The 20,976-nt window shown below is 40.7% G+C and overlaps 1 protein-coding gene across 3 annotated transcripts; it reads right to left on the bottom strand.

Annotated features, from left to right (window-relative positions):
- Positions 1 to 636: 636 nt before the first annotated feature.
- Positions 637 to 20,883, bottom strand: ZNF605 (zinc finger protein 605). Of its 3 annotated transcripts, none has more exons than XM_037817448.1 (5): positions 20,770 to 20,883; positions 18,102 to 18,226; positions 15,764 to 15,917; positions 8,460 to 11,783; positions 637 to 7,569 (listed from the first exon to the last, which is right to left on the bottom strand). In XM_037817448.1, the coding sequence occupies exon 5, from the start codon at positions 7,430 to 7,432 to the stop codon at positions 5,774 to 5,776; it is 1,659 nt and encodes a 552-aa protein (XP_037673376.1). In that variant the 5' UTR covers positions 7,433 to 7,569; positions 8,460 to 11,783; positions 15,764 to 15,917; positions 18,102 to 18,226; positions 20,770 to 20,883; the 3' UTR covers positions 637 to 5,773. The 3 variants fall into 3 exon arrangements, with proteins under 3 accessions (XP_037673376.1, XP_037673375.1, XP_037673377.1); XM_037817447.1 differs by having other exon boundaries at positions 11,663 to 11,783; XM_037817449.1 differs by lacking the exons at positions 15,764 to 15,917; positions 18,102 to 18,226; positions 20,770 to 20,883 and having other exon boundaries at positions 637 to 7,655; positions 11,663 to 11,754.
- Positions 20,884 to 20,976: the final 93 nt, after the last annotated feature.

Below are 20,976 nucleotides of genomic sequence, written 5' to 3'. Positions count from 1 at the left end.
TTAATGAAAACAGAAACTTGCCTGTGTTTGTGCTGTTGGAGGGGAAGGCACTAAGGCAGGAAAGGAAGCAAAGGACAGCAATGTCTCATGAGAGGAAGGGTACTGGGTGTAGAGATACGCCCAGTCTGGCATTGCCACTGATGTTGATCGACCACTTGGCAGGGTAACGCCCATCTGTTTAACAGAGATTTGGATGAAGTGCTATCTGACGGAATTTCCGGTTACACCTATGATTCTACACAGTCCTCTTCTTAAGGCCCAAGGTAGATGTGGATAAACATTCCCACACGCTGTGCCTCTTTACTTTTCTTGAAATTTATGTTCTTGGTAGATCTAAGCTATGAGTATACTGCTCTTTATAAGCCGTGGAGGATTAGAGAGGGCCCCAGCTTGGTCTGTAAGAACAGCATGCATGTCTGCCCTCTGCACAGACTCCAGATCCTAGTCAAATAGCCAAGAGCCAAGCAGAGCAGTAGCTGTTACCACCAACAAGAGCAACAACTGAACTGTGGGTGCTTTTCTCTGTGCTCTAGGTGTATCTGATTACAACATGGAAACTGGTGAGAATTTAGATTTAGTTGGAATGCAAGCCAGAGTTTATTTGCAAAATATTCCCAATGATCACACTCACAAATATTCATTCATTAAATAATTTACTCAGTAAATATAAGGGTACAGAATTTTTTTTTCAAGTCACACAGAAGGACGTATCAGCAATAGGTCTGAGCTAGCACATTCCCCCCACCAGCCTCCCCTGATCTCAAGAAGATGCATCAGTCAGAGGACACAAATGTCAGCAGCTTACACAGGAGATCCTCATCTAGAGTGAAGACCAGTTCAGCCTTTTTCAGTTATCTGTTTATCACATCCTTGTATGTAAAGCACAGGTAGTCCCAGATTTCGGACATCATGGCCATCTGACTCATTCTGCTTTATGCAAACACATTATACACAACAGGATACATCATTTATAACTTGTTTATTCCCTGAGAGAGCTGTCTTTTGATCTTCATAATTTGGGAATAAATCTACTCTGTATTTGGGTGGCTGCAGTGGTACCACATGGTTTGAATGGCCCATTCACATGATTACCCTCTAAGGAGCTCTAAAAGTTAATTACCTCCCACATCCCCACCACTTTTCGGTGAGTCTGAGCTCGATTCATTTTTTATTAGTATATACAGTAATAGGAATACTTTAAATGGAAGCTCAAATTACAAATGTCCCTTCATTTCTCTCTTCCTTTTATCTTCTCAGTGAATGCTTCTACAGCGATGTTCTTTTTTGTTGGGCACCTTTAATGATTTAGGTATTGTTAAATGCGTTTGATGTTCCCTGGTTTATTGAATCTTAGCATTCTGAAAGTAACAATCTCAATAGCAAGATGTCAAGACTACCTGGATTCAATGAGTAATAACTGTGCTCCAAGTTGCAAAGATACCACAGAGTAAACAAAGAATTGTGAGATAATACCACCAAATTCACAGATTTGGCATCAAAACAAATCCACTGCTTATTAACGTAAGTGAGTTGATATAGAGGAATCCTGTGGTGAGAAAGATGACTTCAGGGGAAACTGTACAATGTAGAGGAAAGCAGATTTTAAATACAATTTAGTTGAATTTCACTCTTTTGAGCTCACCATGAGACTTATATTGTCTGTTCCCAAGTTGCAGACAGGTATCATGAGGTATAAAAAGTTTTCTAAGATAATGAGTGAGAATCCCAATAAAAGGGATTGTGGGGGAATCCTGATGGTGGAAACCATTTTTTTTTCTATCATATATAGATCATATAGTACTATTACAAAGAAATGATCACAGGTAACTGTTCCAATGCTGCATTCCAATTCTGCTTAAATCTCAAAAGATTTATTTCTTTAGGTAGCTAATTCTTTAAAGACAGGACCAGAATGCTATACAAATTGACTGACATAGACTACCACATGACTGGTGCCTCGGGGGTGTCCAACATCAGAAACCTGCACAAAGAGATCGTTAAAAATACAGATGGAAATGCAAAATCAACTGGGAGAGGGAACACACTGTGTAGCCCGAGAGTAACAATTTCCCTTCAGATGAGGTCTGCATGCCAGCCCAAGAGAATGGATGGGTGAGAGGAGATAAGGCAAGGTGAAGTTCTTAAGGGAAATATCTGACAAATGATAGCATACAGTATTATCTATATGAGACCTCTTTGGTATTCTATCGTAACTTAATTTATGCTGTATGAGATTATAAGTGAAACAATTCTGGTATAATCTTAGAAAAGCTGATTTACTTTTTGGTGTAGTGTTTATGATGGGAACTGATGGGAAAGGTTGTGCAGAGCCTTTGAAGAAGTTCGACATACTAATTTTGATTACCAAAATGGAAAATCTTGTCCATGAGTTACAGGTTACATGATTATGTATATTAAAGAATAGCATAATATGGAAGGCTATTTTAATTGCACAGCACTCTAACAAATTAGAGTACTGAGAAATATGGTACATCACCCAGTAACTGGTTATCTTGTTTCTTGTACACATGTTTAACATAACCACACTGCTTAGTTTAAGTTATTTGGTTAACTCAGAGGTAGCATAAGACTTCATAAAAGTTTTGGTTTCTACTACTGACTGGATTTAATAATAACTGCAAGCCCATTTACATATGTAGCAATTGGTAACAATCAGAAAAAAAAGCACAAAGAACTATTATTTAAGCTATAATTTCTACTGCACTGTTAAAATACAAATAGAAAATAGTAATATTTAGGGTAAGAAATCTTGATAGATGTCAGTGTATGCCTTATGAGGCACATATTATCAATAAATCACAATTTTATTAATTGTTCATCATTTAACAGATGGCACAGAGAACAAATGGCACACTCAAAGTATTAACACAAGAAAATTTAATGAAGTGGCTATTTACAGATATGTGTTTGGTTAAGGAAATAACAAAGGATAATGAAGCACCCAGGAGTAGTTATCCCCTTAAATGTGAAGACAGGGGATGTTCTAACTGAAAGCTGTAGAGATCTACAGCCACAGACGCGGGGCTGCCCAACAGGAGCCATGGTTAGAGAGGAACTCGACACTGCCTATGTGGTCCAGAAAGGAGAGAGTTGGGTAATAGGTATCCCAACTTCTTTCCCTCCTACCATTTAATCTCTTACTGGTATCTCTCATCATTCAACCCGAACCAGAAACACCAGTGAAGCAGTTGCCAGAGGACAACTCCAGTGTTACAGAGCAGAGAAGGATTGAAAATGGATCTGGAGAAGTAGGGAATAATTAGCACACATATGGACCCACAATACACAAAATTCCAACTGTGTAGCTGCTACAAATGCAAGTCACCCTGAGCCCTGAGGAAATAGGTTTCTGACTTAGACGATACACTCCATTAAATGAACTACTTTTAAAGTGTCATTAAGTGCTATTGTTGTTATACACGTTACCTCTAAATACATCATAAATTCCCAAATACACCGTATTATTTTTGCTTTCAGCAGTCAATTTCCTTTTTAGAAGCTTTTAAAATGAGAAAAATTCATTTTATATTTACTCACATATTCACCATTTCTGGTACTTCGGTACTTGTGTAGATCCAAATTTCTACATAGTGTTATTTACCTGTTGTCCAAATAACTTTCTTTATAATTTCCTGTAGGCAGGTCTGCAGGTGATGAATTCTCTTAGTTTTTGTTTATCTGAAAAGTCCTTATTTTGCCTTTATTTTTGAAAGAGGTTTTGGCTGGGAATAGAATTCCAGGTTATAGGATTTTGTTTTGTTTTGTTTCAGGAGTTTAAAGACGGGGCTCTGGTGTTTCCGTATGTATTGGGTCTTTTTCTCTAGCTGTTCTGAAAATTTTCTCTATCATTGGTTTTCGGCAAATTGTCTATGATGTGCCTTGGTGATTTCCTTTAAGTTTCTTCTGCTTGGGATACTTGGAGCTCCTTGAATCTGTGGGATTATAGTTTTAATTGTATTTAGAAAATTTTCAGCCATTCTCTATTCAAATATTTTTTTCTGCCTCTCTTCTCTCCTTCTGGAACTCCAAGTACACACATATTAAATCACTATAGCTGATTCTCTATTATTTTTCAGTCTTTTTTTCTCACTGAGAATGATTCAAATAGTTTTTATTCTTACTCATAAAGTTCATTGATCTTTTCTTCTTCCATAACAATTTCTCTGATAATTCAACTCAGCATGTTTTTCATTTCTGATATTGCTGTGTCCATCCCTAGAAGTTTGAGATGTGTTTTTTGTTTTTATATCTCTCAACTCAGGTTTCAACAAGTTTATATTTTTCTCTACTTTATGTTCATAATAGCTATTTTAACATTCTTGACTGCTTAGTTCACCACATCTGTCTTTCCTGAGTGTTTCTATTGACTCATGTTTCTCCTGGTTATGAGTCCTATTTTCCAGCTTCTTTGCATGCCAGATAAATTTTATTGTATGCAAAACACAGTGACTTTTACCTTGCTGGGGGCTGCAGTTTTCTGTATTCTTTTAAATAGGGTCAGATTTTTTCTGATGTTCACCTAATTTACATGGAATCAACTGGCTTCTTTCAGAGTTTGTTTAAGCTTTGTTGGGGGTGGGGCCCAGAGCAGCCTTTAAACAGAGGTTAATCTAGACTCACTACTAAGACAATACCCTTCTGGGAATTCTACCAGATGCCCCATGTATTTCAAGTTAGTTCCATTTAGGCTGATGAGAACGTGAACTATTTGCAACCCGGTGTGAACTCCAGGGCCTGTTCAGCCCACTGCACTGTAGTGGTTCTCATGGCCTCAGGAAGTCTCTTCTCACACATGTGCAAATCAGTATCTGGCCAAAGCACGCAATGGGACCTTGGAAGGCTTCTGGACCCTCTATCTGGAAGCTCCCTCCTCTCCCATACTCTTCCCTGAAAATTCTAGCTACCTTGGCTCCTCATGGATGCCAATTCTATCCCTTCAATTCAGCAAGACCATCTGTTTGCTCCCTTCCTGTGACCTCATGCCACTAGGCAGTAAGCTTGGAAATTATAAGATGTTCCTCACCTTGTATTTATTTTTATTCTACCAGGGACAACAGACATGCATTTGTCATATGCCTGAAAATTATTTCATATATATTGTTCAGATTCTGGCTGTTTAAGGCAAGAGAGTAAATTTGGTCCTTGTTATTCCACCATGGCTGACGGCAGAAATCTTCATGCTTAACTAAATATATCTACTATTTAGAATAAAATATTCTTAAAAACACAGTTTATATACAATGAACACAATTTCCTTATAGAGTTGTTTTAACAGGATCATGTTTGTCAAATTCTTCAGGTTATTAGGGCTACTTCTCAGTATGAAATCTGTATTATGCAACATTCAGCATTTCTGTTCTGTAAGTATTCTCCGTCACACAGTGAGTTATTGTTTGGTGATGAAATCTTCCACTCACTTGCTAAGAACAATGGAGGTGTCCTCCTGCTTAGGTTCTCTAATGTGTAATGAGCTGTAACTTTTGAAACATCACAATACTGACAAGATTTTCACTTGATGAGTCCTTGAATGTGTAACAAGCTGTGATTCCTGAGAGAAGACTTCTTTTTCCATTCTCTACTTAAAAAAAAATTCTGTCCTTTCTTAATTCTGTTTAATATGATTGACTTCCCAAAGACAGCTTTTTCATGTCACTGCATTGATGGTGTTTCTTTCCTACAGGCATCCTCAAAAGTGTTGGAAGTTAAAACTTCTGAGTGTTGGCTTTCCACATTCACTATACTCATATGGTTTCTATATTGTATGATTTCTCTGATGTATCATGAGCTGTGACTTCCTGTTGAAACTGGTACCACATTCACTGCATCTGTAGTATTTATCCCCTGTATGAATTCTCTGATGCCTCATGAGGTGTGATTTTCTAGTGAAAGACTTTGTACATTCACCACATTTATAGGGTCTCTCTCCTGTGTGAATTCTCTGATGTATAATGAGCTGTGCCTTTTCAAAGAATGCTTTTCCACAATCACTGCATCCATAGGTTTTCTCTCCTGTATGATTTCTCTGATGTTTAATGAGCTGCACTTTCTGAACAAATGCTTTCCCACACGCACTGCATTCATAAGGTTTTTCCCCGGTGTGAATTCTCTGGTGCCTAATGAGCTGCGGCTTCCAGGCAAAAGCTTTCCTACATTCACCACATTCAAAGGGCTTTTCTCCTGTATGGGTTCTCTGATGATGAATGAGGCTTGACTTCTCACTGAAGGTTTTCCTGCATTCACTGCATCCATAGGGTTTCTCACCTGTATGTGTCCTCTGATGTGATATCAGGCTTGACTTCTGAGAGAAGGCTTTCCCACATGCACTGCATTCATAAGGTTTCTCTCCAGTATGAGTTCTCTGGTGTGTTAGGAGCTGTGACTTGCCAAAGAAGGTTTTTCCACATTCAACACACCCATAGGGTTTCTCTCCTAAATGGATTTTTTGATGTCTAATTAGCTCTGACTTCTTAAAGAAAGCTTCTTCACAGTCACTGCATTGATAATTCTTCTCTCCTGTGTGAGTTACCTGATGTTTAATAAGCTGTGGTTTCCTGATAAAGGCTTCACCACATTCACTGCATTCATAGGGCTTCTCTCCTGTGTGAATCCTCTGATGTCTTATGAGGAGTGAGTTCCTACTAAAGGCTTTCTTACACTCACTACATGCATAGGGTTTCTTCCCCGAATGAGTCCTCTGATGAGTAATAAGCTGTGACTTCCAAAAGAAGGCTTTTCCACATTCACAACAGTTATAGGGTTTCTCTCCTGTGTGACTTCTCTGATGAGTGATGAGCTTTAATTTCTGGGAGAAAGCTTTTCCACAGTCACTACATACATAGGGTTTCTCTATTGTATGGGTTATCTGATGTCTTTTAAGTTGTGACTTCCTGCTGAAGGCTTTTCCACATTCACTGCATCCATAGGGTTTCTCTCCTGTATGAGTTCTCTGATGTAAAATGAGCAGTGACTTCCTGCCAAAAGCTTTTTGACATTCACCACATCCATAGGGTTTTTCTCCTGAATGAGTCCTTTGATGTATAGTCAGCAATGATTTCTGTGAAAAGGCTTTTCCACATTCACTGCATTGATAGGGTTTCTCTCCTGTATGAGTTCTCTGATGTATAATAAGCTGTGACCTCCTGTTAAAAACTTTGCCACATTCAATGCATAAATATACTCCTGTATGTGTCATATGATCTGTAGTGAGCCATGAATCTTTACTGCTAGCTTTTTTACACTTACGGCTATCACAGTATTTTATTCCACCATGAGTTCTATCAGGTTTGATATGGAATAATAATTTCTTATCAAACTCATCAAGGTTCTTTCTTCCACAGAGACTTTTTGGAATAAGGAAATCAAAAGGATGTTTCAAACTTTTTTCACCTGTGCCGTATTTATGGGGTCTCATTCCTAAATGAACAAAGTTTATGGTTGAATGAATTATTTTCCCAAAAACATCATATTCATGGCCTCTCTCCAAATGTTTTAGCTTGTCTTGATTATCCTGTTGCCATATTTTGTGATTATTATCTAGCCAGACTTCTTCTAAAAAGGAAAAGATGAACCATACTGTGTAAATACCCCAATGATTATGATTATTGAATACAACTTCAGAAATGGAGTCTAGTGTCCTAGTGCAAAAAAAAAAAAAAAAAAGGCAAACCTTCATATACAGTGTCTACTTACTAGACAATGAAAAATTTAACAGAAATGAAAACAAAATTTAAAATTACAAGAGTTTATAAAGACGAACTTATAAAAGAAGGAGAGAAGAAATATACTCAAACTGTGAACATGACACTCAAGAATCTGGAGCAATTTCTCATCAAGTACTGGGGTGATTCATTTACTTACTATACAAAAATCTATTATCTACCATGTTCTCAGAAATTAGTTTGTAGAAGAAGATCACGAAAGAATACGGGTAAGCAACCCACTATCAAAGGACTTACAATACTATCAAGACTAAGAACAACAAACAAACTGAAGAGCATGATTAGTATACACTGTTGAACTCTATAAAGAAAGAAATGCTGGAGATGGTGCACAGTAAATGTGCACTACCACTTTTAGACCTGAAAGATGAAAAGCATTATTTTTCTGTACTATTTTTATATTTCAAAACATTCTTATTCAGGATCTTCACCTGAATTATTGTTACCAATATCTATTATCACTAGAATTACTTTTTGGAATTTTCCAAGAGTTTTCTAGCAACTCATCATCACTTTTATTTCAATTTTTTACATTCATCCACTTTAATTGAATCTATAATTGAATCTATAATCTATATAGTGAATCTATAGATAATGTTATCAGTGGAAATTATCCCAAACTACAAGTAACTATTTGCATAACATTAGGACAGATTTTTTTTCACCCGATTATAAGCACAATTGTTTGTGATTTCCTCAACATGATCATTTATTGAATACCTTTTTAAAGTCATCTTTTTAAAGGTTTGTTTACTTGATGATGATATCTTTTGCAGGCAACCGTGAGGTTATACCACCAGGAAGTATTCTGCAATATGAAAGGTTTGTGAGGTCTCGAATTTAAGACAACCACCTATTTTCTGATGAATAATTTTTTTTGGGGGAGGAAAGTCTCACCTGATTCTCAGAAATAATTGGAATTTCCAAGGAAGAACCAACTAGAGCTGTTCTAGGGAAGGAGAATGAAAGGAAGACTCAACATTTTGGGCTTAAGCAAATGAAGATGATAATGCTATTCACTGAGATGAGAAAGACTTAAGAAAAGAAGAGATTTGAATATTAAAAGCAGAGTCATTGATTTTGTAGTCAACCTCAAATCCGACTTGGATGTTAGTAGGAAAGAAAAGAGTAAATTCATGAATGTGAATATGCTAAAAACAAAAACCAAAAAACCCTGAATAATACAATTTATTTCAGTGAATTGTATGGGCTGTGGATTATATCTCAATAAAGCTTTTTTTTTCTTTTCAAATAAATCAGAGTCTTTGGTAGATAAAGTGTAAGATCCACTTGAAGAGTGTAAAAAAATTGCTTCAGTAAATCTAAGTGCACAAACAATTTAAAAATAAAAATAAGATTAAGAAATATTTATTCAAGTTAATGAATTAAATGAAATAAAAACACAATAGTTCATCTACAGATTTAAAGGTTTAGATGTTCAACTGTGTCCAAAAAGTCCTTTTACTAGTATCATCTTCTACCGGGATCCACGTATACTTGTCCACTTCTCTGCTTCTGCCACGCTCCAGTCCCTGCTACCTTCGTTTCACCCATTCTCTGAAACCTGATACACTGCACCCAGCACCGAACCCAGTTCAGTACTTGTCTCCACACAGCAGCCAGTAATCTTTAGAAAACGTAGTCAGGCCTTGTCACCCCCTGCTTAAAATCCTTTGAATAAATCCAAACTTCTTATACTGACCTGCAGGTCCTTGCACGACCTGTTTTCTTCCAACCACTTCAACTTCATCTCAAATCAATTTCATTCACTACTCTTCAGCCACACTTGATCCCTTTCTGTTTGTTGGACCACAGTGACCTCTTCTACCTTTGGAACTTTGCATTTGCTGTCCTTTAACTTGGTATGCTCCACCCAGTTTTTAGCATGCCTGCCTAATTCAGGTCTAAATGTCATTTTGATGACCCACCATCAAGTACCCTGTTTTATTTCCTTCACAGCAATTATCAAACAGGTAATCATCTTATTTCTGTCTCTTCCACTAGAATGTAAGTTCCATGAGAGCAGAAAACAGGTCTACATTTTCCCCTGATGTATCTACCATACTGCATAGCACATAAAAGCCCCCATTACTTGTAAAATAAACACTATTGACTTATCACTGAACTTCTAAAGCAGTCACTTTCTTTATCATTAGTCTTGATAATTAAGTTTGCATTTAACACAAATGCTTCATGTTCAGATACTGAATTATTGATATTTTATACAGTTTTGTATTACTTCTAAATTAAAATTCTGTGCTCCTGCAAGGTATTTCATGATTCTTACTTCCTTTAAATGCCTTTCATGCCACACAATAGCAGTGGCTCTTAACTAACGGGAGCATAAAGACTTCATAGATAATTTTTCTAGCCTACACACACCCAGACCTAATGAGCATGTGAAGGATGTGCCTAGATACTTGTAAATTGAAATATTTTCCGAGGTAAGGTGATCCACATGCTTAGATGAAAACTTTTGTATTACATAAATATGAGTAAGAAAGATCCTACTCTCACCTGACTCCCCAACAACCAACTGGTGAAACAGTAATAAATACACAGCATAATTTCCATAGAGAGCAGAAAAGAATAAGTTACTGGCCATCTCTCTATGTTGGATAAACCTAAGGATCAAGACAGTTAAGGAATTCTTGAGGTCTGATCAGGAACTCTGGATGGGCTCCTATGATATAGATGCTAAGTGGACAGAGATTTTAGGAAAGGCTGAGAGTCATAGAACTTTCACTAGAGGAAAAAAAGAAGAGTTCAAACCAAAGAGAGGGTAGTGTCCAAATGGGGAAAACACAGTATAATTAAAGCATTAAGGAAGAAACTACCTCGAATGGAGTTAACCATGACTTTTGGGCACAGAAAAAGCGCTGGATGATAAGATGCTGCTGTACCACAAGGCTCTTCAACATATAAAGAAATTGAAATGTCACAAGGTAGGCAATGGGGAACTCCAACCCATCAGACTGTCTGGTGGTAGGAATGAGAAGATGAAGATGCTACACACCACACACACCAGAAAGACTCAGTGGTCTCAGTTTGTGTAGTGATCGGGGGGAGGCAGGATCTCCCTCTCCTTAAGAGAGTAGATCGTTAGCCTATACCCATGATTTCATTCCTACTCTCTCCATGGGTTTAAAATAGAAATCTGACAAACTAGAAGAAACAAGGGAAAACCAGAAGGAAATAGTGTCACCTGAAATGAAGAAAATTTATGAATTCTTGAAGAGGAGAGAAGAAACCTACCACTACAAGTTGGACAGGTGGCAGAGGAAGAAAAGGAAAAGCAGAGGAAGAAGCTGGGAAGAAGAGCCCTAACCAAGAAGGTGCAGTCCTAAAGGCTCAGCCATCAGTCTGTTCCACAGCAAGGCTAACAGGATACACATCATTGTAAACTTCCTCCAAAGAGGGCAAACCCTGATGTGGAGACCAAATGTATATCTTATCAGTCAAAAACCATGAGGAACTCATGTCACCATACTGAGTCAACTCTAAGTTTTCTAAACAATATTTCAAAAGTGTCAACCTGTCACTAGAAAGTTGAGTTTTAACATTCACTTTATCCCATATGGTTCTTTCCCTCCTGAAAAGTTTTGACTTAGGATTTCTTCATGTATTATCTGTGGCTCTTTTCCTTGTACTAGTTTAAAAATTGCATCAGGTTTGATAATTTGATACCATTACTTGGAAACACAGAGGCCTGGACCCAACTGCTGGGGCTGAGGGGCTCTTAAATATGAAGAATGTTTTATTATGAAGGCTGTGAAATAAAGCAAGTTAATAAAACGTTTCCAGTGGAGTTTAGAAATCAAAGGATCTCTGATAACTGAAACTTAAATCTGAAATCATTGAACACCTCAGAGGCCCCATGGTGACTGGGCACACACTAAGTCACATAAGAAGAGTATTCTTACCCAAGAACACAAGATTGTTATAGTTCTCCAACATCACATCTCTGTACAAGTTCTTTTGTGTAGGATTCAATAGCTGCCACTCCTCCAAGGTGAAATCCACAGTCACATCATCAAATGAAATCTGGAAAAGCACAATCTCTGTTAAATCTGAGGTGACTATCATTAGGCCTTGTAGAACACAGCTTTTCTTCTCCATTTGTGGTAAGCAGCCTCCAAGATGGCCCCAAGGTCTCTGACTCCTGGTATTTGCTCTTCTGTGTAATCCTCCCCTGGACTTAGCATGGGCTGGACTTTCTAACTTACTCCCAAGAATAGAACAGGGCAGAAGCAATAGGGTGCCCCTCCTAAGTTTAGGCTGAAAAAGACTGTGGTTTCTGTCTTCGACACTCTCCTGTGCTCTTTCTGGCGTAGCCAGCTGCCATATCGTGAGGCAACCTTGTGGAGAGGCCCACATGGCAAGGAGCTGAGGACTGCCAACACCCACCTGAGTGAGCCTGGAGTGGACTGTTGTCCTATTACACCCTGAAATGACTAGAGGCCCAGGAGACCCTTGATTACAGCTTCAGGAGACACCCTGAACCACAGACACCTTCATACACAGCTGGCAGATTCCTAACCCACGGAAACGGTAAGGTGGTGTTTGTTGTTTTTCAGCTGCTTAAGTTTGGGGTAATTTCTTACAAAGCAACAGATAACTAATACAATATTCTAATCTTGCATTATACTTTGAGGGACAAACAAGAATGCTATTAAAAAATTATCATTGTGAATTCATTCATCCATCCTGCATGTATCCACTCAATAAGAAATTGGAATAGGCTGTCTTTAAATAAGTACAATGTTTCTGAAAGAAAGTGCCAACAGTGTTTTGGGACAATTCTTGGTCAAGCAGGATTGCCCCTTACACTGTGAGACCCTCAGTAGCTATGGTCTCTCCCCACCGAACGACAGCAGTGTCCCTCATTCACTGTTGAAATCCAAAACACAGCTAGCTACATGTTTAACACACTCTCTTTCCTCTTGGGAGCAGTGCTGCTTCCAAATAAGAACAATTACCTAGCTTCTTTAGATATCTTCTAGAACATAGATGTTAAGGAATTAAGGTGCCAGGAACTGTAACAGGTGCTAGATATTTAAAGAAAAGTAGAAAAAAGTAGAAAAAAATTCAAGTTTCAAATACTTTTTAGTCTTTCCATGCCTTATTCCATTCATGCAAAGGGAATAAGGTGTTACAGGGACTATGATAGAATACGGGCACAAATTAGGGATAAAATATTGGATTTATGGGCATTAAGGTAAGCAATATAAAGAAGGTCAAGTTTGTGTAGGGTCTTAGGAAAGTACTAGTGAAAAAGACATCAGAGAGATAGCCGCATTAGCTGATAAAACATATTCCTGGTCATAAAACAAACGATTACAAATTTAAAAGAATAGTAATCAAACAAAATATATTCTTGGACCATAATGAAATTAACTAGAAATCAATAACAGGAAAATATCTGGAAAATCCCCAAATATTTGGAAATTAAACAACACATTTGTAAATAAGCCACAGCTCAAATAGGAAATCAGAAGAGAAATCAAAAATATATTTTGTACAAAATGAAAATGAAAAGACAACATATCAAAATTTATGGAATATAGTGAAAGCAGTGTTCAAGGAAAATTTATGGCATATGATACATATGTAAGTAGAGAAAATCAAATGAAACCAAATACTAGTTTTTTGAAAAGAAATAGAAAATTTACAAAAAAAAAAAGGGAGATGACACAATCTAACAATATCAGGGATATTGCTTCTGATACACAAACACTAAAAGAACAATAAAGGAATACTACAAATAACTCTACATTTATTAATTAGATTTCTTAGATAAAATGGACCCAATTCCTGGAAAGATGAAAACTACCAAAACAATCAAGAGGGAACAGATGACCTGAATAGCCCTATATCTATTACATAAATTGAATCTCTGGTTAAAAATCTTCCAAAAATGAAAGCCCAGGTCCAGATGGTTTCACTAATGAATTCTACCAGACATTTAAGGAAGAAGGGAAACATTTTATACAATATCTTCCAGATAATACAAAAGGAGAGAATACTTTGCAATTCATTTTATGATGCCAGCATTACCCTGAAACCAAAACCAAAGATATTACAAGAAAACTATAGACCACTATCTTTTATTAACAAAGAAGCAAAAATCCTCAACAAAATATAAGCCAATCAAATTCAGCAATATAAAAAGATTAATACATAACAACCAAGTGATGTTCACTCCTGAAGGCAATGCTGGTTCAACATCTGAAAATCCATCAACATAATCAATGACCATATGAACAATCACCATATTAACACACTAAATAAGAAAACTACATAAGAAGCATCAGGCAAAATTCAACATCCGTTTATGACCCAAATCTTAGCAAACAAGAAATGTAATAGAACCTCCTTAACCAAATAAGATGAAAAATCTGGAGCTAATATCATACTTAATCGTGAGAGATTAAATGTTTTCCCCCTAAGAACCAGAACAAGGCAAAGAAGTCCTCTCTCACCACTCCAATTCAACACTGTGTTAGAAGTTCCACCTAGCACAATATGGCAAGAAAAAGAATGGCCTAAAGATTGCAAAGGAAGAAATAAAACTCTTTATTCACAGATAGCATGTTTGTCTATGTAGAAAATGCCAAGGAATCAACCAAAACAAAACAAAACATTTCCTGAAACTAAAGTTTAAAAAGGTCACAGAATACAAGATCACTAGACACAGACTAACCATATGATCCAGCAAGCCCACCCCTGTGTATTTACCCAATTAAAGATTGGGTTTTTAATTGGGAATTAAAAATTTATGTTTACACATATACATGGATGTATGCTTAATTCATAATTGCTAAAAATGGAAAGCAAGATGTCCTTCAAGAGATGAATGGATAAAACAAACAGTGATAATCCATACAATGGAATATTAGTCGATGATACTACTCAGCAATAAAAAGGCACATCACGTATGACTCTCTAAGATATGACGAGTGAATAAAGTCAGTATCAAAAGGCATGATACCATTTATATGACACTCTGGAAAAAGCAGAACTGAGGTGACAATTTCTTTGGGGTGGGACTATTCTGTGTTCTGATTGTGTCAGTGATTATATGAATTTATATATGTTTTAAAACTCATGGAATCATAGATCAACAAAAAGGGGAAAATTATCATATATGAATTTTAAAACAAAATTAAAGAAAGAAAGGAGGGAGGGAAAGAGCAAGAGGGGGAGAGGGGCTAGCCAAGCAGATTAGAATTGCCTTTGAAAGGTAGAGGATACTACTGACTGTTTATTGATTTAAGAAAGTATGGAAACAAAGTTGCAAACCAAGCTTTTGTCAACAGAAACAAAACAAAACAAAACAAAACAAAAAACAACTGAACTGCTTTCTACTAAAATATATTGAAATTCCACCTGACAGAAGATTTATGGGACCCTGAAGGTTTTATAGTGATGGATTCTGCTAAATGATTTAGGCTTTTTCCTAAAACAAGAAAAAGACAGGCTGTGCCCACCAGGTACAGCATTTCAATCCCCAAATGAACTGTGCATACCTAGTTCTCTGTTAGAATTATGCCCCTATTTTACATTGAGGTATCTATAAAAAAGAGCCCTAGGAGATACACTACTACAAGACTGCTATCTGTTCTTTGTCTGCTATACCACATACATAGCTATCAAACTTTTTCTTTATGTGTAATTGCCAGGAAGTATTTGCTTTTCCTGAGTAATTTGTCTTTCTCCTTTTGACAGAGGAAACCATGTAACTAGTTCTGTCTCCCTTTCTGCTATGGGGATATCTGATTAAAGCTGGGAGCCCAACTTTGGACAATGAAGGACTTGAAATCCTAAACATCTATGTTGCAAAAATTTAGATTACAGCATGCTTCTATAATCCACACTGTACTTCTCTTGACATTTTCTTTTCCAAGATTTCATTTTCTCTGATTATGATTTTAAATGTATTTAGGCCTTTCCTGTTTGTTGCAGAGATTCCTGTAAGCCTATTTACATCCAAAAAACTGCTGGAGTATAAACGAATAACTCACCTGAGGCTTGATCATTTTCTGTTGCTCTGCTGACTTCTCTCAGTCCTGGGGCTCTGTTGAGAGGCTCTGGTCACAGGTCTGTGCACTGAGCTTGCATCAATGCCCCTGCGTCCTCTTATCTCACATGAACCATCTCGTTCCTGAGAGCCATGGCCTGTGGACACAGTGGACATTTTATTTTAGATGATTTAATTAGTTAGGGCCCTAAATTTTGGTTCTCTCTTGCTGGGAACGCACACCGTCTAAAGCCTCAGACAAGACGCCTGGTACACTCAAACCAGGCTTTGTGGCTAAATGAGCACTGGTGTGTCACAAGGGGCTTGACCAGCACTGGCCAGTCCGCCCCACACATGGATGTAACAGCTCCCACCCAAACACAGCAGGCTGCAACCACCACCTCGTGGGTTCATCCAGACACCCCCGGCGAGGAGCAGCACTACACCAATGGCTCTGCAGAGCCGTCAAGAGTCTGGAAACATAGCGACAGCTTGCTCCTTCTCCAGCAATATTTCCTGGGGTGCCCAATGCAAATCACCTTAATAGGTGCTCTGAAGTAAAATGCAACTCACTTCCAGGCAGGATGTCAGATCAAGTCAGTAAATTAGCCTCCTTCCCCCCAAATCAGCCCAGGAGCAAGAGAAAAGTGTAAGTGAGAGGAAAGACAGCCATAGAAGGAATGGGGGTGGGGAGAGGAGAAGGGAGGCCCCAGCAGAGGCTGTACTGAGGAGCTCCGGGCAGCCTCGAACAGATGGCGGCAGAAGCAGCAGGGACAAGAAAAGCTTCATGTTGCTTCTTCCTCACCTGCCCTGCCTCTCAGAGGTCCCGGCCCAGGTTACGGGTTTCCCAGGGGGTGATGGAGGAATCTCGGGCTCGGCCAGGGCTGCCCAGCTGCCTGGGGCCCTTCCTCTGGCAGGGCTGGAAGACGACAGCCTGGGAGAGACGGCTGCTTTCTGAGGGTCCTGCAATCCTGTCAGGAGGGGCTGCTGGAGGGGTGGCAGGACACGGTGGGCCCTGGGACTCCACCCTCCCCACTGCTCTAACCCACAGGACTGGGGTGTGTGTTAGAGCAGCTAGTACCTCCAGGGGAATATGAATTACAGGCCTGTAAATGCACATAATGGTACAAAAAAGGGAGACACCTCCTCCCTTTTCTTAGAGCACTGACTTTAGAAAACTTGCAAATATGAGTTCTTTTTCTGCCCCTGTCAAAAGTATATAAATACTTTTAAAAGCTAAGTAAGCCGCCTCCCAGTTTTACAATCCAGGAATGTTTTCCTCCAGGACCTGGGAGGACCTCTTTGAAATGCAATCCTCAAGGAAGACAGCACCCCATCTCCCAGTCTCCCCAGAGGGAGGAGCCTCAGTAGCCAAACTTTGGTGCCTGGCTCCAAGTTGTAAAAAATTACCCATCACAAAGATTTGAGAAGTTTGTTTTTTATTTGGATAAAGGCAATTAGCTAATAGATGGCCATCCCAAACGCAGGGGAATTTAGGATGAACTCTGTGTGACAAACGGTGCTATCTTGAGTTGATATTTTACCGATGCCAGTTCTATGTAAGTTCAAGTGTAATTTTTAGTGTTTACATTTTGAGCTGGGATCTTGATTGGTTAGATTAGTCAATATACCACTGCCACTGCTGAAGGACTAAGTTTTGGAATGCACAGTGTTACAAAGTAAAGCAAGTAAAAGTTGATCCTCCCACATGCCATCCTTCTGTGTCAATATATGGCTGTCTTGTGTTTTTTTCCCGTTATTTATTATTATTAATAACTTGCTTTTTCTTACATTCTGTTGTAAATAAAATACAAAGCAATCTTCTTTGCAAGTGTAGCTTTCTCTCTCTTTCTTAGCTACTCTGCAAGGGAATGTCAGGAAATATGAATTTGTTGGGAAGAAGGAAGAATGAAAAGCCAACATCCTTGACTTAGACCCACTACCAGAGGACAAGTCCTCTTCCTTGAGGCCTAGTTACCATTTATCTTGAGAAGATGCATGGAATGTATCGCATCTGCCTGACTTTATAAAAGGTGAGCTCTCTTTCTATCTTTGCAGCATCTTTAACACCTTGCCTGTGACATGAGTCACACTCTGGTTTGATGCTCATTCAACAATAAAAGGGTTTTCTTTCTCTTCTACTTTTCTGGAGAGGTTTTCTGGGTTGGTAGATTTTGGTTTTAATTATTTTCCCAATAGACCAAAGTAACTAGATACTTGAGTACATCTATGAACTGCACAGCAAATATTATCTTAGGCAGAATTAATGGGACAGACCAAGATTTAAAATAGGAACAATAAACTCAAAAAAGCACTACATCTTGATGCATACAAATACTTACACGTTAAGATTCTCTACTGCCCATGGACCGGGCCATCGACGTTCAACCAGATACGGAATCAAAGCCAAAGTCTTCCCGGGACCACAGGGTTGGACAGAGAGGCTATTTCCTTCATAAAAATAAATCTGAAAGAAAACATCCCCAAAAAAGTACCCAATAAACTGAGGAACAAAAGTAGTGGGCATCCTACCCTTCAAAACAACCCTACCAGCCTGAATTTGTCTAGCACTTGGCCGTTCGCGGGGCCCTCTCTCGTGTCCTGGTCAGCACACCTCCGAGGTATGGCCAGGCTGGTCCAGGAACGCGCAGCGAACACCTCCTAAGCACCTGCAGCTGAAGCCGGTCATGCCCCGCGCCCGGCCAGCCTCTCCCTGAGGGGGCTGGCAGTCAGTCTGAGGAAGACTCAGCATAGTTAAATTAATCCGAGGAAAGAATGAATATCAAACCTGAAGATTTAGAGTAAGATCTCTTACTTTGGTGGCACTGCCAGGTGTTCTCCATTAAAAAACAGGAAAAAAAAAGTATCTTCAATATGCCTAATAATATTTTAAAAATTGTGATGGAAGACTTCATTCATCTGCCTCAAAAAAAGGGAAGCAAGTTAAGATTGGATGTTAGCAAAAGCCACCAGCTTTTGCCCCAGGGGAAGCTAAGAAGAGAGGTGGCAGGAAAGCACCATCCCTTGTGAAGCAGTGACCCCCTCATGCCCAGAGTCTGGCTGAGGGGGACTGGGGACAAACCAAGCAGCCCTTTGTCTGCCCTCGTCGCTGGCCGCGCCATGCATGCTCAGGAAGGCACAGCTCAGTCAGCAGGGCAGGAGGCCAAGAGGAAATACCTGATGGTATAAATCAGCTACCAGCATCCACCCCATGGGGTCCTTAACCATCTCCCTCTTTCACTTTAAAATAATCTAATTAAGACACAGGCCAGAAGGGGAGACCGTTGCCAATGTCAGCAAGAAAATGAGGTTAAGAAGCAAAGTCTATCCAGAAAGACAGACCGAATTTTAAATTCTGACCCAAAGCAGCGGTAGAGGGCAGAGCAAAGGAAACACAGGCAGGGAGAATTTCCAGAGGAAATGCGAAGACAGAGGAGTTACTTGGATGTGCCAGTTAATGTGGAGTAGACACAAAAGTCAGATTCCCAGAGGGAAAGGAACCGTTTTCGAGGGGGGAGTCGAAGGGGTGAAGACTGTGGCTGAGGGCAGACCTCTCAAGAGAAAGTGTTCTGGGGAGCCCAGCGGGCACCATTCCAGGGCCAGCGCCTCCTCCAGGCAGGACCTGCGGGGGACCCCCACCCAGGGCTCGGCTCTTCCAGGGCTGTGGGCTCAACCGTCTAGGAGCCCTGACTGGCAACAAGACCCCAGAGTTACTGTTCTCCAAGGACCACCCCAGAGACACCTGGTTCGTAATCCCTATCAGTGCTGCTTCTGCGGCAACAGGACCCTTTAGGCCAAGGATCTTGAGGGCAGAGCCTCCTGGAAGACCCGGGTGGGCCTAAAGGCGTCCTGGCCATCCGTCTCCACCATCAGAGCCTTCAAGCCCCACAATCATTCCTCCTCACATACCTTATTCCTCACCCCCCACCAGGAACCCAAACCCCAATCAGGAGGATAAACAAGCTCCTTGCAACTCTCCTCCACAAGACCCCATTCACCAACACCCTCAAGTTACAAAATCAATCCACAGAAGAGCACGAGTCAATGAAATCCCAAGTTTCTCCAGAGCCTCCCCCAATCAACCACACCCACAGAACCCTCCATTCCTGACCCTCCGTTCTCAGTCACAGAGAACCAAGGGCCCCTCCGACACTTCTGCCCGGTGCTGGCCACTCCCAAGTCCCACTGGGCTCTCAGTTACTCAGCCCCGTGGACCCTACAGGCCCCCCAGAGCCCCTAATCATGACCCTTACAAGGGGATCTGTTCACTGTTGACCGACCAGAAATGTCTCCCAAACAGTGAATGCCAAAAGGCTCCCCTAAAAACACCAATAACTCTACCTCAGGACACCCATTCTCTCACCTCAACAGGCGCCCCCGTCGCTGACACCCTCAGGCTCACTGCCTCTCACCAACACAGACCCCCCTAAATTAGCCCCCAGTCTCTAAGCACAGGGAATCCCTAATCCCTCCTCCTTCGGAGCCCCAGTATGCGGGCCCACATGACACCCCATTCTCTGATGCACCCCTCACTCTCCCACCATTCAATGACCCGCCTAATCCTCACCGTGAAAGGGCCCCCAGCTCTCCCAAAACACCAACACCCCAGCCCCTCCAACGACTCGCACCAAAGGCCTCCAATCACCACCCCACTGCCCGCTCACGTCCCGCTCCAACCCGCCGACCCTGCCCTCCCCCCAGCGCGCCACCCCTCAGCGGACGGAATCCAGTCAACAAGGCTCACTCCCTCCGAAGTGCCCCCAAACAGCAGCCAAGGACCCCACGGGCCTTATCACTGCCCCCCTCGGTGCTAAGATGCCCCCAACCCGGCAGAATTCCCATCTGCTCAATACCGCAGGCGCCAAAGCCGGGCCCCCACAGGCTGCTCCTGACGATGCACCCCGGAGGTTCCCCGTAGCCCAGTCACACAATTCCTTCCCTCCTCTGGCCCCACAACCGCCATCCCTCCCGAGCCCCGGATGGCGATGTTCAGACACTCCGATCACCGACCCTCAGCTGTCCCGGGGTGAATCCCCTCCACAGGCATCCCCACGGCCCCTCCTCAGCCGCCATCACAGGAGGCCCCTCCTGGCGCCCGCGCCCACTCGCCGGCCATCCCCGCAGACACTGCGCACGCGCGCAGGCCCCGAGACGCGGCCCCCGCCGCCCCGCCTGGTCCGGAACGCGCGCATGCGCCGCCGCGCTGCCCTCGCGGGC

Source organism: Choloepus didactylus, chromosome 23, assembly GCF_015220235.1.
Source record: "Choloepus didactylus isolate mChoDid1 chromosome 23, mChoDid1.pri, whole genome shotgun sequence".
In the NCBI taxonomy this organism is placed as follows: domain Eukaryota; kingdom Metazoa; phylum Chordata; class Mammalia; order Pilosa; family Megalonychidae; genus Choloepus; species Choloepus didactylus.
This window is presented reverse-complemented; position numbering and strand designations above follow the sequence as displayed.

Bases quoted from the DNA above. Each gene is read 5' to 3' on its own strand.
- ZNF605 (XM_037817447.1), bottom strand. The intron at 7,570-11,662 runs GTAAGAATACTC...TTTCCTTTTTAG, and splicing joins TAACAATCTTGTGTTCTTGG to AAGAAGTCTGGCTAGATAAT.